Here is a 17,164-nt window from a genome sequence, read left to right on the forward strand (position 1 = left end):
AACCAAGGTTAATAACAAAACCGTTATAGTTACCACTGTGGTAACAATAAGATATCGATAGCAATAGTCTGATATTCAAACGTCTAATCACTTTATCAAATTTATGATACTGTTATCAAGCTTCAAAACTTTCGTTCTTACTTGTTACTTGTTAATTGTTATTTCATATTATAAAATTGTCACATTTTTGATTTTTCAAATTTAAAATTTTCTAAAACACAAAATGTTTATTCAATTTAAATATCAATACATCAATAAACATTAAGTGCAATTATTTGTTTTGTAGTTGAATAATATTTTATATTTTTATCTTAATTTATTTATTATATTTGAGTTAAAATGACTAGTATAAGTATTAAATGTCAAAAATGTCGATTTGAATTAGCATCAAGTGAGAGTTCATCTATACTTGATTGTCATGAAAAGCAAATTCAAAATACAGCTAGAGTAACATACAGTTGTAATGACAATGTAATGGAAAATAATTGGTACTTATCATCTACTAATTTACCCGAATGGATAAATTCATCAGTTGAAGAAGTAAGTACATCATAATAAATTAGTTTTACAAATAAATTATTAAAATGACTATTCATTGTATATATATATGGCTTTTTGTTATAGAGATTAGACATTTGTACCTACTGATATGTCAATTAATTAATGTTAGTTATTGACTTATTGTTACGATTTTTACTCAGTTTCATAGATAATTTATGGGACTCTTCTCCATATTATTATTTATCCTGCTATTTGATTCAATGAAATTATAAAAAAATATGGCTTCAGAAGGTATTACCTATGCCTTCATTTCTAATTTTAATTTCTTAATGCAATACCTATTAAGTACCTACTTCTAAAAATCCTTTCTTTAATTTAAATTATTTATTATAATTATATTTGGATGGTCATACTACTTATCAAAATAAATTTTTACTAAATTATGTATTTTCTATTTCAGGAAGATTGGCAAAAGGGGAAACTAAGTTGTCCTAATTGCAATTTAAGAGTTGGTTCTTTCGACTTTGTTGGTGGAATGAAATGCCCATGTAAAAAATATGTATTACCTCAAATCCATTTAGTTAAAAGTAAAGTTGATATTTACTTTCGATAAAAATTATGTACTCTTTTAATATTTTCTATTGTATGATAAATGATTTTTGTTAATACATAAAAAAATTTGGTCATATTCCAATTTACTACAACAATAATTAAAATATTTTATTGTTTAGAAATTAAAGTTTGTACTTACTTTATGTAAAATCAGATTTCTATTCTAAATAAATTTGAGTTGAGTTAAAAGAATATTTTAGTTTTGTTTATTTTAGGTTAATATTAAAGTATTACTACATCATAAATAATCATAATTATATAATATTCATGTTAAGTGGTATAAAATATTAATCATATTTACAAAAATGTTGTAGACAGCGAGTATAACATCCTCTTAAAATATATTTATAAAAAAAAAAAATGTTTATTGTATAATCAGACAATTAAAACTATAATGTACAAAATTACAAAGACTGAGTTTATACTTTTAATTTTTGCCTAAACCCTTTAATTTGTCTAGGAACTTCCCAATACAACAATATATTATGCTCATCCTCGTTTAAATTTATGTTATTAACAAATATCAAAACTAATTTTGAATTTTTAAATATAATAGGATTAAAACTGTTTCAATTTTAATATACAATGAAAATAAAAAATTGTATACTTAATTAAATAGTATTATTTTAAATTATATTAAAACAAATTAAGATTTATTAAACTCGCAGTATGTTAGGATTATTAGGTCTTGAAATATTTGTCTTATACCATCACTTTGATTAGATGTAGTACCTACTTCATTTTTTGCTTGAAATTTCCTAATTACAAGTTTGTAATGTATAGAACAAATAAGTCGAAAGTGCATAAGGAAATTCTTAAATACTTGCCTAATTAATATAGGTTATTGTCCCAGTTTTAATAGTGCTAAACAAAGTCTGTGTGTCATATCAGATAATATAAATGAAAAACTTAAGACTCTTGATTTAGCTGGATTAATTAACCATTTTAAAGTTACCTTTATGTCGCTATTTTAGGATAATTTACTTAGCGATTCCATGTAATTGCTGGTTAGTAAGTATGAAGTATCTGCAATCAGTTAATATTGATATATGACATAATATGTACCATGAATTAAAATATAATATACATATTTTAATTTTTGATACGTGCATTAAACAGTATATAATTAATATGAATGAAACATTGATAAAATATGTTATAAATCTCCATTCTATCTTAAATCGTGGTTCTGATTATAATTTTAACATTATATAGATAAAATAACTATAGCAATAAAATAAAGGTAAACACATCATGATGAAACAATTAATACTTATGAAAATGAATTCAATGAAATATGTATATTTGATTTGTGGTTCTATAATAGAAAAATTAACTATTCGAAAGTTAGCTTAATAAAATTGTATAACAAAATATACCTAGTTTTTTTTAAAGACTAACAAAGTTAAAACCATCAAAAGTCTGTTTTAGCAGAACATTTGTGCATTGTGCTCAATACATAAGAAAAAGTCTTAGATGTAAAGTTTAATAATTTTCATTTTTTAAGTTATATTTAAAATATAAAAAATCCTCCATCGATTATAATATTATCTTAAATGATTACACTTTTTTCTTTCATAGTATAAGTTGTCTTAATAAATGTACTAAATTTAAATTAGGCGCCCGGAGCCTGACTCTACAGTGTGACCGCAGTCTGGGTATTCGTTTTACGTTTACCTAATATTTATCCGGGTGCCCGACGGGGACCAAGATTAATAGATAAAATCGTGGCGGGGACGGGTACACAATTCCCAATTTTGATAACAACCGATAACAGCGAATCTGTTATTTCTGTTTCGACTTCGAAGTTCGAGTAGCCGTTGCAACTAAATTTTATCTGTACTCCTGTGTTTCTATCTTTCTAGTTTTTAGTTTCCATCTACGTCCGTGTGACCACTCTCTTAGCCTTGCTTTTGTTTTGCTCTTTAATTTTCTGGTTTGTTGAGTGTAGTTCCTGAATTTACGTCGGACGTGTTAATTGCTACTTCATCAGAAACATGCTGTCAACAATCAGTTCATTCGAAACCCGTAACAAGAGACAAATTCTTTCATCAGATATTGATTATTATAATAAATATGTATGTACTAGTTCTGCTGATGGTGTTATTCACATTTTCGAAAGTGACAAACCAGATATGTATTCAGCGATTCAATTACAAGAACATGTTGGACCTGTATGGCAAGTAATGTTTTCACATCCAAAATTTGGATTTTTAGCATCATGTGGATCAGATTGTAAATTAATTGTACGTAAAACTAATGATGATGGTGAGTGGAAGATTGTATATCAATATGATGGACACAAATCATCAACAACTTCTATTGATTGGGCACCATATAAATCTGGAGCAATCATAGCTTGTTCTAGTGCTGATGGTACTATTTCAATTCATACACTAAACAATAATGAATGGTCTGTGTCAAAGATCCCAAATGCTCATTTAAATGGTGTTAACTGCATCAGTTGGTCAAATCAATTACTAAATAATCATTTGCTATTAGTTAGTGGAGGAAATGATAATAAGATCAAAATATGGGAAGGTCAATTAGGTATGTGGAACGCTATGTATGAATCAGACAATCAATTAGCTACTATCAAAGACATAAGTTGGAATCCAACTCCTGGTCTGTACAAACATATATTTGCTAGCTGTGCCTCAAATGGTCGAGTTTTTGTATGGGGAAGTGACGATTGTTGTGATTGGGTACAAATAGAGATTGACCCTGAAAACAAACAAAAACAAAAAGTTAGTTTTTCTCGTTTTGGAACAGTATTGTCTGTTACAATGAATAGTTATGCTGTGAAACTTTGGAAACAGATTGATAAACAAACTTGGATGTGTATGGAGAGAAATATTACAAACAGAAAAACATTAGATTGTCAAGACAAAAGTGTTAATCAAGATATATTTGCTGCTATTGCTTAGATGTGATTTAAATATATTAGTTTTTTAAAAATATATTAAATTTCAACATACATCTTAGACGAATTGACTGCTATTATTATTTAATTAAAATTTTGTATTGAGTAAGAAAATAATTTTAAACAAAATGTATATAAGTATTTTATAAGTTTATTAATTAAATTAAAATGTTTTATTTTAAAAAATTGAATTTATTTTATTTTTAATAGAAGTTATACTATTATTTATCATATTAAAAATAAATAATAATGTACCATTTTGACAAAGTGAATTTTGGATAAAAATGACTGGTTGTTGTTGTGGTAGTAATATGAAATCACTACAATGATATTATATTTTTCAAAAAAGATACTTTATTTTATATAATCTTCTACAAAGAAGATGCACCTAACCACATCAATCTATCTAATAAATATTGAAATATATCTCTTAAAAGTACAACATATAAAATTAAAGTAATTATATGTATATTCCCATGATTTTATGTAAAAATGAAAATAATTATTTATAATAAATTAATAATGTAACGAAATGTATTAAGAAAGTTTTTATTAAAACAGTATTTTAAATTCTAATACTGAGTGGCCTGAAAAATCACTATATACATTTAATGATTTAAATGAAACAGCTTATTGCTGAGCAAAATACAATCCGCCATAAGTGTATCAAGCAACGTGTGTCTTATTTTCTTTAATAGTATGCTAAAGATATTTTACCCTACTTTAAGTAAATTATATTAATTCTTAGTCAAATGGTGCGGTTGAGATTTTGGAAATAATACAGTTTAATAAATTGTACATATTTATAAATAATTAATCTAGTTTTAAATTTAATCTGTTTGATACAAATTTTTCAAAAAATTAAATGAACTCTAGTCAATGCGCGTTAAACGTGCAAGAATCATGTATGACAGAATGAGATATCGGTAAAATAATAAACTTGTGTTAGGTTGGTATCAAATACGCTTCTTGATCTTGACTAGTCAGAAGTGAGACGTCCCACATCAGCGAGGAATGAGGATTGTCTCGAGATTTAGGCCTGTGTCCCATTTTTGTCCCACTTTCACGAAAATTCTTTTGTGAGCAATGTTATTATTTATTTATTCTAATAACCTTTTAAAAGTTAAAATGTTGTATTTTTAACATTTTACAAGAATAAGTGTTTTATTTCCATTACATTTTAAATTTTGTTTTACTATATGTACTAATATTATAGAAAAGTAAAATTTATTTAGTTTAGTTGTGGACAGAGGACTTGTGGTAAAAATCTTATTTGATAATTAATAGGTATATATACATTATAATTTACCACCCTACCGATAAGTGTTCCACTTTAAGACAAAAAATAAAAATGTATAGACACGCTAAACAGAAAACATGTTATGAACTGTTTCGAGGAGTAAGATGACCCCAAGATCCGACGAAATGAATTAATTTATTTCACCCATTCTGAAGAAATATAACACGCGCATTTTCCAATATATTGTAACAAGTCTTCTGTATTTTAAATTTTTATCCAGTGTCCACAGAGAGGTGTTGGTGGAAGGTATATATAGTATATAGGTACCCATGGGCCATGACAAATATTATTATGTAATATTGTTTGTCAATTTGTCATGTAGGTACCTACAATGATTTATTTTATGAATCATCGATAATTCATAAATATTGACAAAATAAAGTAGATTTTACAATTTGTAGTAGTTTTTAAATTAATACCTAATCTATAGATCTTGGAACAATGTAAAAGACCAAAAAAATACGCAACTTGTATAGTATACAAAACGCATAAGAGTTATTAAATATGAAACGTAGTAATTAATAATTAATAAACAATATGCCACTATCACTATCGCCTAGTTACTATTTGGTATTTTGTAGACATAATTTATTTTGATCCATAAAAAAATATTTCTAAATTTTAAACAGTTGGTAGTCGGTAGAAAGCGTGAGAGCCGTTCGTGGACAAATAACAATAGAACTAATATGATATTAATTATCGTCCAAATCTCAAACTAAATTAAATTTTAGGAATTTCGTGTATCTTCGAATTCAATTGGTAAAACTGATCGTTATGACTTAATATGAGAAACGGCTAAATTTCGATATATAAATATAATTTTACGTTTTATTATAGCAGTTGCTGCTGTTAATACGTTTTGGTGATCGCCAATCGGTAGATTCTATTCTACTTTACTAGGTACTACTGTACTAGGTAATTCTCAAATCAAGATAATAGTAGATACTAGGCACATTAGTCATCGTGTGTAGCTATTTTTGTCGTAAGCGTTAAACGCGGATTCCAACTCGATAACACTACATAACAGTTTAACACTAATGACTAATACCTTCAAAGCTACATCCATCAATACATATTATACAGTAACCATTATCCACAGTTGATCAGTTCTCAGATTGCCTCCAATGTCCGCTGTATACAGTTCTCCGATGACTTTCGAGCACTAAATACCGAGTAATCAGTGTCAAAGTCCAGCAGATGTCAAAGGCTTACCGTCAGTTCGGTGGCTCGGTCCGTAAACCGTTGATGTCGTTCTGCGTTCAAGAATAACTACCATGAAGTTATCGAGATATTGACAAACATCAGTCACGTCTTTCTGTTCTTCGGTCTTCGACTACAGTATTATTCAATATAATATTATATTATTATTATTATGACGTCACTACGTTGTACGTTTACAATAATCTGTTAGTTTGTGTGTAAATATCGCGTTTATGTTATAGTTTACATTAAACCCTGTTGGTACATATCTGTACGCCAATAACGATATACCGATTTTATTTTTGTAAGTGAATCGTTAGCATAATATTTGTTTTTCGTGTTAATTAACATTAATAGCCATTTTGTATTTACCGAATTATAGAAAATGAATGCCAATTACAAACCATTCGACAGGGATGGACGGAAGAAAAATTTAAGAGAAGGACTACCAGCCTATGCTTATTCACGGTATTAATCATATTATTTATTCATTTATGTAGTTGTAACTTACCTTATCTACCTCTTAAGTGCTTACCTAATTATTGAAAAATGTGTTAAAAACCACTGAAAACTGTTGGGTATGTTTTAGATACTTAGGTATAATTTTCAGATTTATATTCTCATCTTATTTATAAAATAACTGTTTAATATTGAGTACCTAAATAAATTTATTTATTACTATTAGTAAATATTTCATTGTTTTGTGCTTTTCTGAATAATAATATTGGACATTTTCAAGTAGGTATTATCTTTTGCTTTGTAACAAATCATTGAAATTTAAAACAGTCACTACCTATAAGTTATTTCTAGTTTCTTACAATAACAAAAATAATTGTCACTTATATGATAAAAATGTATACATATAAATGGTAAGACAATAAAAAGTTATAATAGTTCAACTCATACTATGTTTATTATTTATAAATTCATTAATATATTTACAAAATAATATAACATTATAGTACATACGTAAATGAAAAAAAAAATGTTGAATTAGAAAACTTGTTTCTATCCAAATTATTGTATAGATCAGCGGTCCCCACTATGCAGCCTGCATGCAGCCCTTTAACAGATTTAATGTGGCCCTCACTATTAACAACACTACAATACCCTTTCCTAAAAATATATATGATATATATAATTTTTATATTTTTAATTACTATCCTTATAATGTATGCGGCCTGCAAATAATTTTCAAAAATTACATTTGATCCTTTCTAAAATCTTAGTGAGGACCACTGGTATTGATGAAGGTTTAAGTCTTAGAGTAACGAGTTAACAAGTATATACACAATGTTTTAAAAACTAAAAGTAGTATATATAGCAGAGGTTTTTGGGCCCACAGCACCCTTTTGATTTTTAAATAAATTATACAGCTCCCATATGATATACTATAATATAATTACTATGTGATACCTATTACAATTTTATTGTTAGTTTCTACTGTGAATGTGGCTCCGTTGTTAATAACCAACGACGCCCCTGGAAGCTGTGACGCACAGATTATAAACCACTGATGTATAATATACAGTAATAAAAGTTTCATTTACTTTTAAAATGTATATTTTGTTAGATATTTATAGATAAAATCTAGTGTAAATTGTTTTGTATTGCCTTTAATCTAATATTTTATTTTTAATTCAATTATTTTATGTATTTAATATCTAGGGGAGTTGAATTGCGTAGTGATAAAAATCCTTACTTATACATGCAGTCAGAAGTGTATGATCCTAGAAGAAATGTTCTTAATATTAGCTATCCTATAAATGGTAAGTTACTAAAATTATTATTTATATCTATTAAGTTATGAACCAAAAATGTGTATTATTTATATATTTTTCAAAAATTTACATAATAACATTAAGAATACACGATTTACAAATTCATTATTATTATAACTATTCATTATTAATACTTATTAAGAAAAAAAAAAACAATAAAGCTGCTAATTTAATCTATCTTAATAATACAAATTCTTTTTTATTATTTATAAATAATTGAATACATTGAAAAAGTATTTTTATTGCAAATACTGTATGAATACTTAGGATCATATCAAGGGAGAGATTTGATACCAACCATTTCTATCTTTGTCAAATGTATCAATTGATTTAGTGAAGCAATGATAAATGTGAAAATGAATTTGAATTTTTATTTAAAGTCTACATCAGATTGGTTACATTTGAGTTTTTGATTTTAATTATTTTTAGATTTAAAGTGATTAAATAAAAAATGTCAAAAAATCGATCTCCTGTAGATTTACCAAAATTTATATCTGTTTTCAAAAGGTCTTATTGCTTCACTAAATAAATTGAAACATTTGGCAAAGAAAACATTTAAAGTTGTTGTGCATCTATGTTCTGCGTGTATTAAGCAAAGATAGAAATGATCAATATTGTATCCCTTTAGAGTAACATTTATTTTTTGTTTTTTATAGTAATTATTCATCAATGATATTTTTTTCTTCAACATTTATAATTTACTTCTCAATTAAGTTTTTAATTAAAAATTATTCTAAATGTATGTAAAAATAATTTATGTTTAAAAACAATATTTACTTAATTTAATTTTAAAAAGTTCATATTTATAAACTTATATCGAGATAATATTTATTTATGAATTAAAATTAATTATTAATAGATGATTGTTTTCTAGTTCCTGAATTTGAGCTACCAAATGAAGAGCAAATATCTTACTATGAACAATTAATGATGATGAGCAATGAAACTATTGTGTTAAATAATTTCTTAGATGAAAAAGGAACTCTGGTAAAACAATTTGATTAATTTATTTTATGTCAGGTTATATGTTTAACTATCTATTAAAAACATTATTCATTTTAAACATAGATTATAACTATCTTTTTTATTTTAATATATTGAATATTTTCAGCGAGTAGGGCATTTCAATATTATACTTTAGAGATTCCCAACTGGGGCACCGTGAAATTATTTGAATTATATTTTTTTATTGTATTATTTATGCAATAATAATAAAAAATAAAAATATATAGTTAATTTTCAATGTAAACATTTGTTTTATAAAATATAATATGTTTATATACTATATACTTACATCTTACAACTTTTTTTTATTCATAATATGGACTGCTAAATAAAACCGTAATAGTCAATAGGGTGCCTCCGGACTTTAAAAGAAAATAACTAAGGTTGCTATGAGTCTAAAAAGGTTGGGAACCTCTGCTATACTTAAACATTTAATTGAAGACAGCATTATTTTTTAATGTCGAAATAGATTGCCCAAATGATACTATATAAAGTAGTATAATAATAATTAGTAGTTGAAACCTAATAAATGTATAAATATTACTAAATAAAAATAATAATTAAATGATTTAGAGTATAAAAATACTACATTTTGTAAGAATTCATTCATTCATATTACATCTTATCCCTATAGTTGAATAGATATATTCCATAATTTCAAGTTTTATGAATAAAACGATAACAAATAAAATCATGAGTAATCTTTAAACAGTTCTTTTATGTTACCTAACTGTAATTTGTATGACATTTTTGATAACTAATTGCATATTTTTATAAATAAAAATTAATAAATGAATAAAAAATCTGTTATTTTAAAGGTCTATCCAAAAGTTATTCCCAAGAAACCCGATTCAGTTCAAGAACTTTCACTTAAGAAATCAACACTAAACAAATGTTCATCAGAAATTTTACCATTTTACAAAATATGTTTTGAGTAAGTATATTATTTTTATTAATTATATACATACATATGTATATACAGTGTTTCATTTAAAATATTGGATTTAAATTGTCTGGTAAATTGTTTGAAATTATCTTCAGTTAACTCTTTGCAATGAGGTGCTGTAAATTTTTTTGATTTATTTTGTTTATATAACCATGATAAGACTCACTATTGAAGTATGTGTTTTGGTTATTAAAATATTTTATTGTCTCAATGAGTCATGCTGAAACGGTACGTGCGCAATGGTTCAAAATAAGGTGTCTGAATAATATTTTATTGATCCTGTTTATTTATAAATCTATTAAAAAATATATTTTATTATTTTAGGATAATGAAAGTACCTACAAAAGATACAAAATGGAAATTATGTTTAATTACTGAACATTCGACTGAGTTACGATCTGAAATACAACAAATTTACTTACATATGTGGTCATATTACAAACATTATATGGAAAAAGTTGATTTAGGCGTGTTAGATACTTGTAATCGAATAATGGGATTTGGACAATCTGTGACAGAAACTGAACGTATTTATCTTACAATTCGGGATGATTATTTAATGGTAATATATTATAAATTCATATTTCAAGTAAAAAAATAAATATAATCAATCACACAATTTATGTTTTCCTCATAATTTTTAATCTAATTTATAAACACTAAATAAGTAAAGAATTACTAACAATTAGTTAATATTTATTTTTTTAGGCAATGCAAATATTGGTTTTATTAAAATGCACACTATCCAATCAACATTTATCTGTTTTTAAAGAAATTATGGAAACACTAGAATTATGGAAAATACTATTACAGAAGATGAGTACTAATCCAAAGATGTATGAATTGTCATCATATAGTAAGTACATATATGTTATATTCTATTTATAAGTAATAAAGGTATATTGGATGAATTAAATATATTGTATTTAATATTAAAACAAAACTTTGTGGATCACATATTTTTAAAATGCCAATAAAGAGGGTTTCTAGTATATATAATATATATATTAAAAAAATGAATTTGTATTTTATAATAAATAAGTATATTTGGTTAACTTAATACTATGAGATATTATAAAATCAATTATTAATATAAGATAATAAATAATATTACTAAATAATAAATATAAATTCTTAACAATTTTCTTCTGTTTTAATTTAGATTTTATTACTCCTATTAACCCTTTTTCTTTGATAATACTAGCTGTTAGAATTTGAAACTTCATATTGTATCTTATATCCAGGAGTATGGTTTTGAATTTTTTATCATCATTCACAAATAAAATGTGTTTATCTGTAGATAATAGTAAATTCCTGGAGATATTGACACCACAATCTGATCTTTAGAAAAAGTGCAGAATCTGCAATTCACTTTTTTGCTCTATGACATATTAGCTGACCACCATTGACCTGCGATAAATTATATAATCTGATCAGTTAAATAATAATAGGTTACATAATATTACAAACCTAAAATTTTATTTTTGAATATAGGATAAGAGTTTATCATAAAAGTTTAAAAATTGAGTTGATCAATAATGAATATTGTATGGGTAGATGAATCAGTTTATTCTTGTTGGTTTTTTTTTATATTAATTACTATTAATTTTAATGAGCATATATTTTTGTTTAAGAACGTTTAAACTGAAATAAAAAATCAAATTTACAATTTATATTTGATTACTTGCATAAATATGTATATTAATTATTTTATTGTAATAAATATATTATGCTAAATTATTTCAATAAATTCATCACATTCTCAGCATTCTCATATTATTTTAAAATTATTAAAATCAAAATTACTATTGTTTTTAAATTTTATTTTAGTAGAATAATTTTCTATCCACTATTAATAGAACAATTTATTTCTTTACCTACCATGTTTATTTTGCAAACATTTTGTTTCTGACGTCAATACTACACCAGTTGCTGTCATTTTTCGGCAGATGTTTAATCTAAAAAAAATATATTTTTTTTTATTGACTTGGTTATGTTCAATATATTACGGTTTCAAAATAAAGTATTGAAATATTACCATTTACTAATAAAAATTAACTGCACCTTTAGTAAATTCATTAGTTATTAATTAATATCCACTAAATAACAAAATACAATTTTATTATTATTATTTAGTGGAACAACTATTAAAACCATATTTATTTTTATACAACCAAATATTCTTTCAAAATATCTTTTAAACACTAATATTTAATAATTTCAAAACAAAAATATTTGTAAAAAAATAAATGTAACAGTCTAATGTTTTGACCAAGTTTTAGGTATATATGAAAAATTAATATTTCCTACCTTTTATGATCGAATGAGTTTTATTTCAATACAAATATAATAACCTGTTAATTTAGATATTATAGTATATAATGTAGTGCTATATATTTATAACATAATATTACTACAGTAATACTTAGGTACTTCATAAATGAATTACCTGGTGGTTATTTGTTAGGCATAAGTTATCACTATATTCCATGTTAAAAGTGATCACTGCCAAACTTCACAGTTTACAATAAACATTCTGAAACATAATATAACAGATGACACAAATTGTATGTACATTTTTGTTAGTAATATATAATATATTAATAATACATATTTATATTTAGAAATGTTTAAATATGTATATTTTATAGTACTATGTAATTTATTTTTATTAAAATTTAATATGTTCAAATGAATCTCATCCATAGATTAATTTTTTTTTTTACTCAGGACTGATGAATTTTTAATTAGTGTTTAGTTTAATTATATTAAGAATAATATAATTTATAAGCCAATATGAAAATCCTGTAGATTAATGTATTAAAACTAGTTTATCACGGAAATTTTTATAGGCATAATACCCTTTCGTGTATGTTTTATATTATGTACATCCTTATAATACAATTTAATCTATATCACATAGTTTAACATCCATTATTTGAATTCTGATTATTCACAGATTTCAAATGGTTTTTTTTTTTTTATTATTATTATTAAGATTTTTTTTACTTACTTCATAAGATTTACAGACGAAATAAGGTATTCGATTACATGACTAAATTTTGTAAAAGTAGTTTTTTTAAATTTCTTTTAAAAATATGTATAGGATATGTTTACTTAAAAATGCTTTGTAGAATGTATGAAACATTAGCATTAATGAACTACATTAATATAAATGTATTATTTATTTGTTTATAGATACTTCTTCAGAGATGGCAGAATTGTTAGAACTACTAACTAGAAGCTATTTCAAAACAAGGCATTATTTAGAAGCTTGTTTTGTTTTAATGGTTAATAAAGAAGATACCATTAAAGAACAGCGGGTCAAAGATGATATGTTATGCAAATATTGGTATTTAATGGTCGACACTCCAGAACATAAGTTATAAGTTATTTAAGTATTTTAAAACTGTTTGACAATTTTATAAGTGATTGTTAAAATTGCAACTCCTAATTTTAAGTCTTAACAGTTACTTTTTTTTTTCTGTACCAATTTAATGATTTTTATTTGTTTTATTTAAAGTGATGTTTTAAGTATATATTTATGAATTTTTTTAATTTACAAATAGTATATTATATTTAATAAAACCAAAATAATATTTGGTTACAAGTAGTATCCAAAACTGAGTTGGTATTATACTATAGTTTTAATACAAATCTGTAAATTTATAAATAAAATAAAACCCAGTGAAATTTTAACTACTTGTGTTTAACAGTTCTAAAATTTTTTTATTTTAATCTTACATTAAAAATAAATAAATTAAATAAAAGTACAACTTATACCGCAACATTGTCATACCTGTACAAAACATTGAATGTTTTGGAATACAATATTTCATTAAGTTTTAAATAGGTAAAATTTTATTTATTATTGAAGGATTATTTTGGAATTATATATTAAAAAAAAAAAAAAATTATACATACATAATAAATTCAAAGGAGTTTACGATTTTGATGATTTATAATGGTAAAACCAAAGCATTCAGCATAAATTATTCATAATACTCGAGATCATTACCGGAATTACACAAAATAAAAAAATATATGTCATGTAACATACCGGTAAATTAAAATACAATGAGTTTCAAAAAATAACCAAATGGTCATTTGATGGAGAATGGGTAAAACTTAATATTATTAACATAAAAAGTATCAGTTATTAGAAGCTGTTCTTAAAAAAAAAATAAATATATATATATATATTTATACTTAAATATTTACAAGGAAAAAGCATTTACATTTTGGTACTTGACTGATCAATCATCTATTCATCTCTTCCACTACTCCGTAATAAGAACTTCATTTCTATTTCTTGTCCATCAGATGAACTAGAAGAGCTACTGGAGTCTGACGAACTTCCACTATCATCAGAGCCATCTGACTTATTATTCATCTGGGTTTGTTTTTGTTTAAGATTTTCAACTTCAGCTAGCAGCACTTGGTTTTGTGTTGTCAATTCTCTATACTTTATTTGCAATAGTTTAAATTCTTCTGCATCAATAGAGGGGTTTTCTTCTCCATCTTCATTGGGTGTACCATTTGAACATGTATCTGTGTTTTTTTTATACCTTAATGAAATAAAAATAATAACTTAATTATTTATTTATGTTTTTATATTTTCCTACTTAATATATTGGTAATTAATAAATTTTTTATTACAATTAAGTACAAAACGCTTATTTAAATGTTGTACATATAAGAAAATTCAAACATTATAAAAACTACGATACTGTTATAGTAAAGCAATAGACTATATTAAATGAAATATTTTAATTATCGCATGCAATTTGTTTCTTTTTTTTATATATACCTTTTATTATTATTAGACTCAAGCATTTGTACTTTTTCTTCAAGCTCAATCACTCGTTGAACAAGTTCGTTTTGAGTCAACCCCGCCAATTCTTCTTCTTGAACAAGTCTATACGATTCAATAAATTCCTTTTGTATTGAAGTTCCATCATCGTCTGATGAAGAATACATCTGTTCCGCCTCAGACTCGAGACTAGTATGACTTGAATTTCTTGTACGGCCATTTTCGTTATTGTATCGTGCAAATAATCTTTTATCCATGTCTGGTCCATCATTATGATCGTCCATTAAAAACTGATTAGTGTTATTTGGAGCCACAGCTTTGTCTCGAAACAACATCCCATCCTTCATGTATGGTGTTTGTTTTCTGCTTTTACGTTTACCACGACGCGTACGTCTATTTCTGTGATCTAGATTACCAGGACCCTATAAAATATTTTATTGATTTGATTATGATGGAAAAAAAATCCCAGTTTAAAAAAGAAAAAGAACTAACTACCTATTGATTGAAAAAGAATTCTAGTTGAACTTTCAATTTGGATATTCAAGGTAGGTAAATATAATTAAATAATATAAAACACACACTACAGAAAAATAAATTTCAGAGGGAATATTTTCTAATTTTCAGGGTAGTAAGTTAAACACGAGGTTAAATAATAGTTATAATTCTTCCTTTTTTTTTTTAATAGTCATACAAGCATACGGTTTCTGTATTGTACTTTTAAGGCAATTTAAATTTAAACAACAATACAACAGAACCACGAGAATCTTATGTTTTGGTAAGCGATATTTGATGGGTGCCAAATACTATATAAAAACGATAGTAAATGAACGAGTATTTTTTAAACTTATTTTATATCTAATAATATGATGAACATTATGAAATCTCGGACGGTATTTATAACACTCGTCGTCCCCTCCAAATAAATCGTATAGACCAACACACGATTATCTCAAACCGCGGCTAGGTAATATCAATAAAATGGACAATTCGTTTTTTAAATGAAACAATTCTCGAAATTTCCATCGGGCGCATACGGTTAAAGAACGAGTTATCTATAAGTGCAGCCCATAGACGCGCAACGCAATATTATTAAGCCATAAGGAATCATAAACCAACAACAGCAATAATTGAAGTGAAAAACACGTTCTCTAATTGGTATTGTAGTCGTCCTTGGCACACTGTATCATGTACTATTATTCCAGCAGTCGCATTAAACGGCGTAGATAGATTTTGCGACGGATGCAAGTCAACACCGTGTGTTCGTAAAACAACGGTCGGATAGTCGACGATTCGTACTCGTGAAAAACAATCGGGTACAAACACATTACATACGCCGTATAAACCATACCGTTTTAAAACGTAAAAATCGTAGGACGTACGAGTCCACGGATAATTCCCAAAAAAAAAAAAAACTTTTACTTTCCGTCGTCTGCGACACTTATCGCGGGGACGGGTTACGAAAACCGGGAAACCTAGTGTGGGATAAAGCGCGGGAAAATGTCAGTCGTGATAATTAAGTCGTGTAATATACCTTTAACTGCTGCCCTTTGATGACCGAATTGTTATTGTTGCAGTTGTAATGGGCGCCGTACCGCGGCGCTGGGCGCGCAGGAGCTCCGAAAGCCGTGGCCGCCGCCGCCGGGAGCGCTGGTGTAGGCGGTGCCGCAGCCGCAGCCGCCGCCGTCGTCGGCCGGTCGTCCCCGCCACCGTGGTTGACGATCATTCCGCAGGTATCGCTGTTCGGCGGCCGCCCGACGACGACGCCATTTTGGTCGTCTTCCATGGTTATTTGTTGTTGTTGTGATGGTCGTTCCGTAGTGCTGGTCGAGGGTCTTCCCGGTCTCTCGGGTCGGCCGGTGGATCGTGGGAATCGGCTGGAAACGGATTTACGTCCGTAGCGCGAACGGTTTACGTTCGAATCGGTGCGAATACGATGTGTGGGCTATCGATCGGGAGGAGGAGCCGTGTGGGTACGGTCAACGCACGTCCGCAAGCCAAAGCAGTCAAACTTCGACTGCCAGCGCGAGTCGAGTCGGTGGCGCTGGACGGCTCGCGTTCGGTCGTCGGCGGCGGCGGCGGCGGC

General features: G+C 26.8%; 4 protein-coding genes across 8 annotated transcripts; 3 read left to right on the forward strand and 1 right to left on the reverse strand.

Annotated features, from left to right (window-relative positions):
* The first annotated feature begins 143 nt into the window (after positions 1-143).
* LOC114119788 (E3 ubiquitin-protein ligase RNF180-like) lies at positions 144-1,305 on the forward strand. The gene is made up of 2 exons (XM_027981483.2): positions 144-540; positions 962-1,305. Exons 1-2 carry the CDS (start codon positions 340-342, stop codon positions 1,112-1,114), a joined length of 354 nt encoding a protein of 117 aa, XP_027837284.1. The 5' UTR covers positions 144-339; the 3' UTR covers positions 1,115-1,305.
* A 1,432-nt stretch (positions 1,306-2,737) lies between these two features.
* LOC114119801 (protein SEC13 homolog) lies at positions 2,738-4,569 on the forward strand. The gene has a single exon (XM_027981501.2). The coding sequence runs from the start codon at positions 3,111-3,113 to the stop codon at positions 4,038-4,040; it is 930 nt and encodes a 309-aa protein (XP_027837302.2). The 5' UTR covers positions 2,738-3,110; the 3' UTR covers positions 4,041-4,569.
* A 1,542-nt stretch (positions 4,570-6,111) lies between these two features.
* Positions 6,112-13,967, forward strand: LOC114119789 (uncharacterized). Of its 4 annotated transcripts, none has more exons than XM_027981485.2 (9): positions 6,112-6,674; positions 6,779-6,840; positions 6,919-7,004; positions 8,205-8,305; positions 9,177-9,304; positions 10,141-10,256; positions 10,593-10,830; positions 10,977-11,124; positions 13,467-13,967. In XM_027981485.2, the coding sequence occupies exons 3-9, from the start codon at positions 6,922-6,924 to the stop codon at positions 13,655-13,657; spliced, it is 1,005 nt and encodes a 334-aa protein (XP_027837286.1). In that variant the 5' UTR covers positions 6,112-6,674; positions 6,779-6,840; positions 6,919-6,921; the 3' UTR covers positions 13,658-13,967. The 4 variants fall into 4 exon arrangements, with proteins under 4 accessions (XP_027837286.1, XP_050058067.1, XP_027837287.1 ...); XM_050202110.1 differs by having other exon boundaries at positions 6,115-6,251; positions 6,444-6,840; XM_050202109.1 differs by having other exon boundaries at positions 6,232-6,251; positions 6,436-6,840.
* Positions 11,289-17,153, reverse strand: LOC114126857 (protein HEXIM1-like). Of its 2 annotated transcripts, XR_003592632.2 has the most exons (6): positions 16,613-17,152; positions 15,079-15,503; positions 14,507-14,836; positions 12,718-12,804; positions 12,150-12,226; positions 11,289-11,678 (listed from the first exon to the last, which is right to left on the reverse strand). XR_003592632.2 is itself a non-coding variant. In XM_027990899.2 (3 exons), exons 1-3 carry the CDS (start codon positions 16,862-16,864, stop codon positions 14,533-14,535), a joined length of 981 nt encoding a protein of 326 aa, XP_027846700.2. In that variant the 5' UTR covers positions 16,865-17,153; the 3' UTR covers positions 14,211-14,532. The 2 variants fall into 2 exon arrangements, 1 of the variants encoding a protein (XP_027846700.2); XM_027990899.2 differs by lacking the exons at positions 11,289-11,678; positions 12,150-12,226; positions 12,718-12,804 and having other exon boundaries at positions 14,211-14,836; positions 16,613-17,153.
* Positions 17,154-17,164: the final 11 nt, after the last annotated feature.

Source organism: Aphis gossypii, chromosome 2 (assembly GCF_020184175.1).
Source record: "Aphis gossypii isolate Hap1 chromosome 2, ASM2018417v2, whole genome shotgun sequence".
NCBI lineage: Eukaryota > Metazoa > Arthropoda > Insecta > Hemiptera > Aphididae > Aphis > Aphis gossypii.

Excerpts from the sequence above, each read along its gene's own strand:
- LOC114119788 (XM_027981483.2), top strand. The coding sequence starts at position 340 with ATGACTAGTATAAGTATTAAATGTCAAAAATGTCGATTTGAATTAGCA. Across the intron at positions 541-961 it reads TAAATTCATCAGTTGAAGAA|GAAGATTGGCAAAAGGGGAA; the intron begins GTAAGTACATCA and ends TTTCTATTTCAG.
- LOC114119801 (XM_027981501.2), top strand. The coding sequence starts at position 3,111 with ATGCTGTCAACAATCAGTTCATTCGAAACCCGTAACAAGAGACAAATT.
- LOC114126857 (XM_027990899.2), bottom strand. The coding sequence starts at position 16,864 with ATGGAAGACGACCAAAATGGCGTCGTCGTCGGGCGGCCGCCGAACAGC. Across the intron at positions 15,504-16,612 it reads TCAAAGGGCAGCAGTTAAAG|GGTCCTGGTAATCTAGATCA; the intron begins GTATATTACACG and ends AATATTTTATAG. Across the intron at positions 14,837-15,078 it reads GAGTCTAATAATAATAAAAG|GTATAAAAAAAACACAGATA; the intron begins GTATATATAAAA and ends TATTTCATTAAG.
- LOC114119789 (XM_027981485.2), top strand. The coding sequence starts at position 6,922 with ATGAATGCCAATTACAAACCATTCGACAGGGATGGACGGAAGAAAAAT. Across the intron at positions 10,257-10,592 it reads TTTTACAAAATATGTTTTGA|GATAATGAAAGTACCTACAA; the intron begins GTAAGTATATTA and ends TTATTATTTTAG. Across the intron at positions 11,125-13,466 it reads GTATGAATTGTCATCATATA|ATACTTCTTCAGAGATGGCA; the intron begins GTAAGTACATAT and ends ATTTGTTTATAG.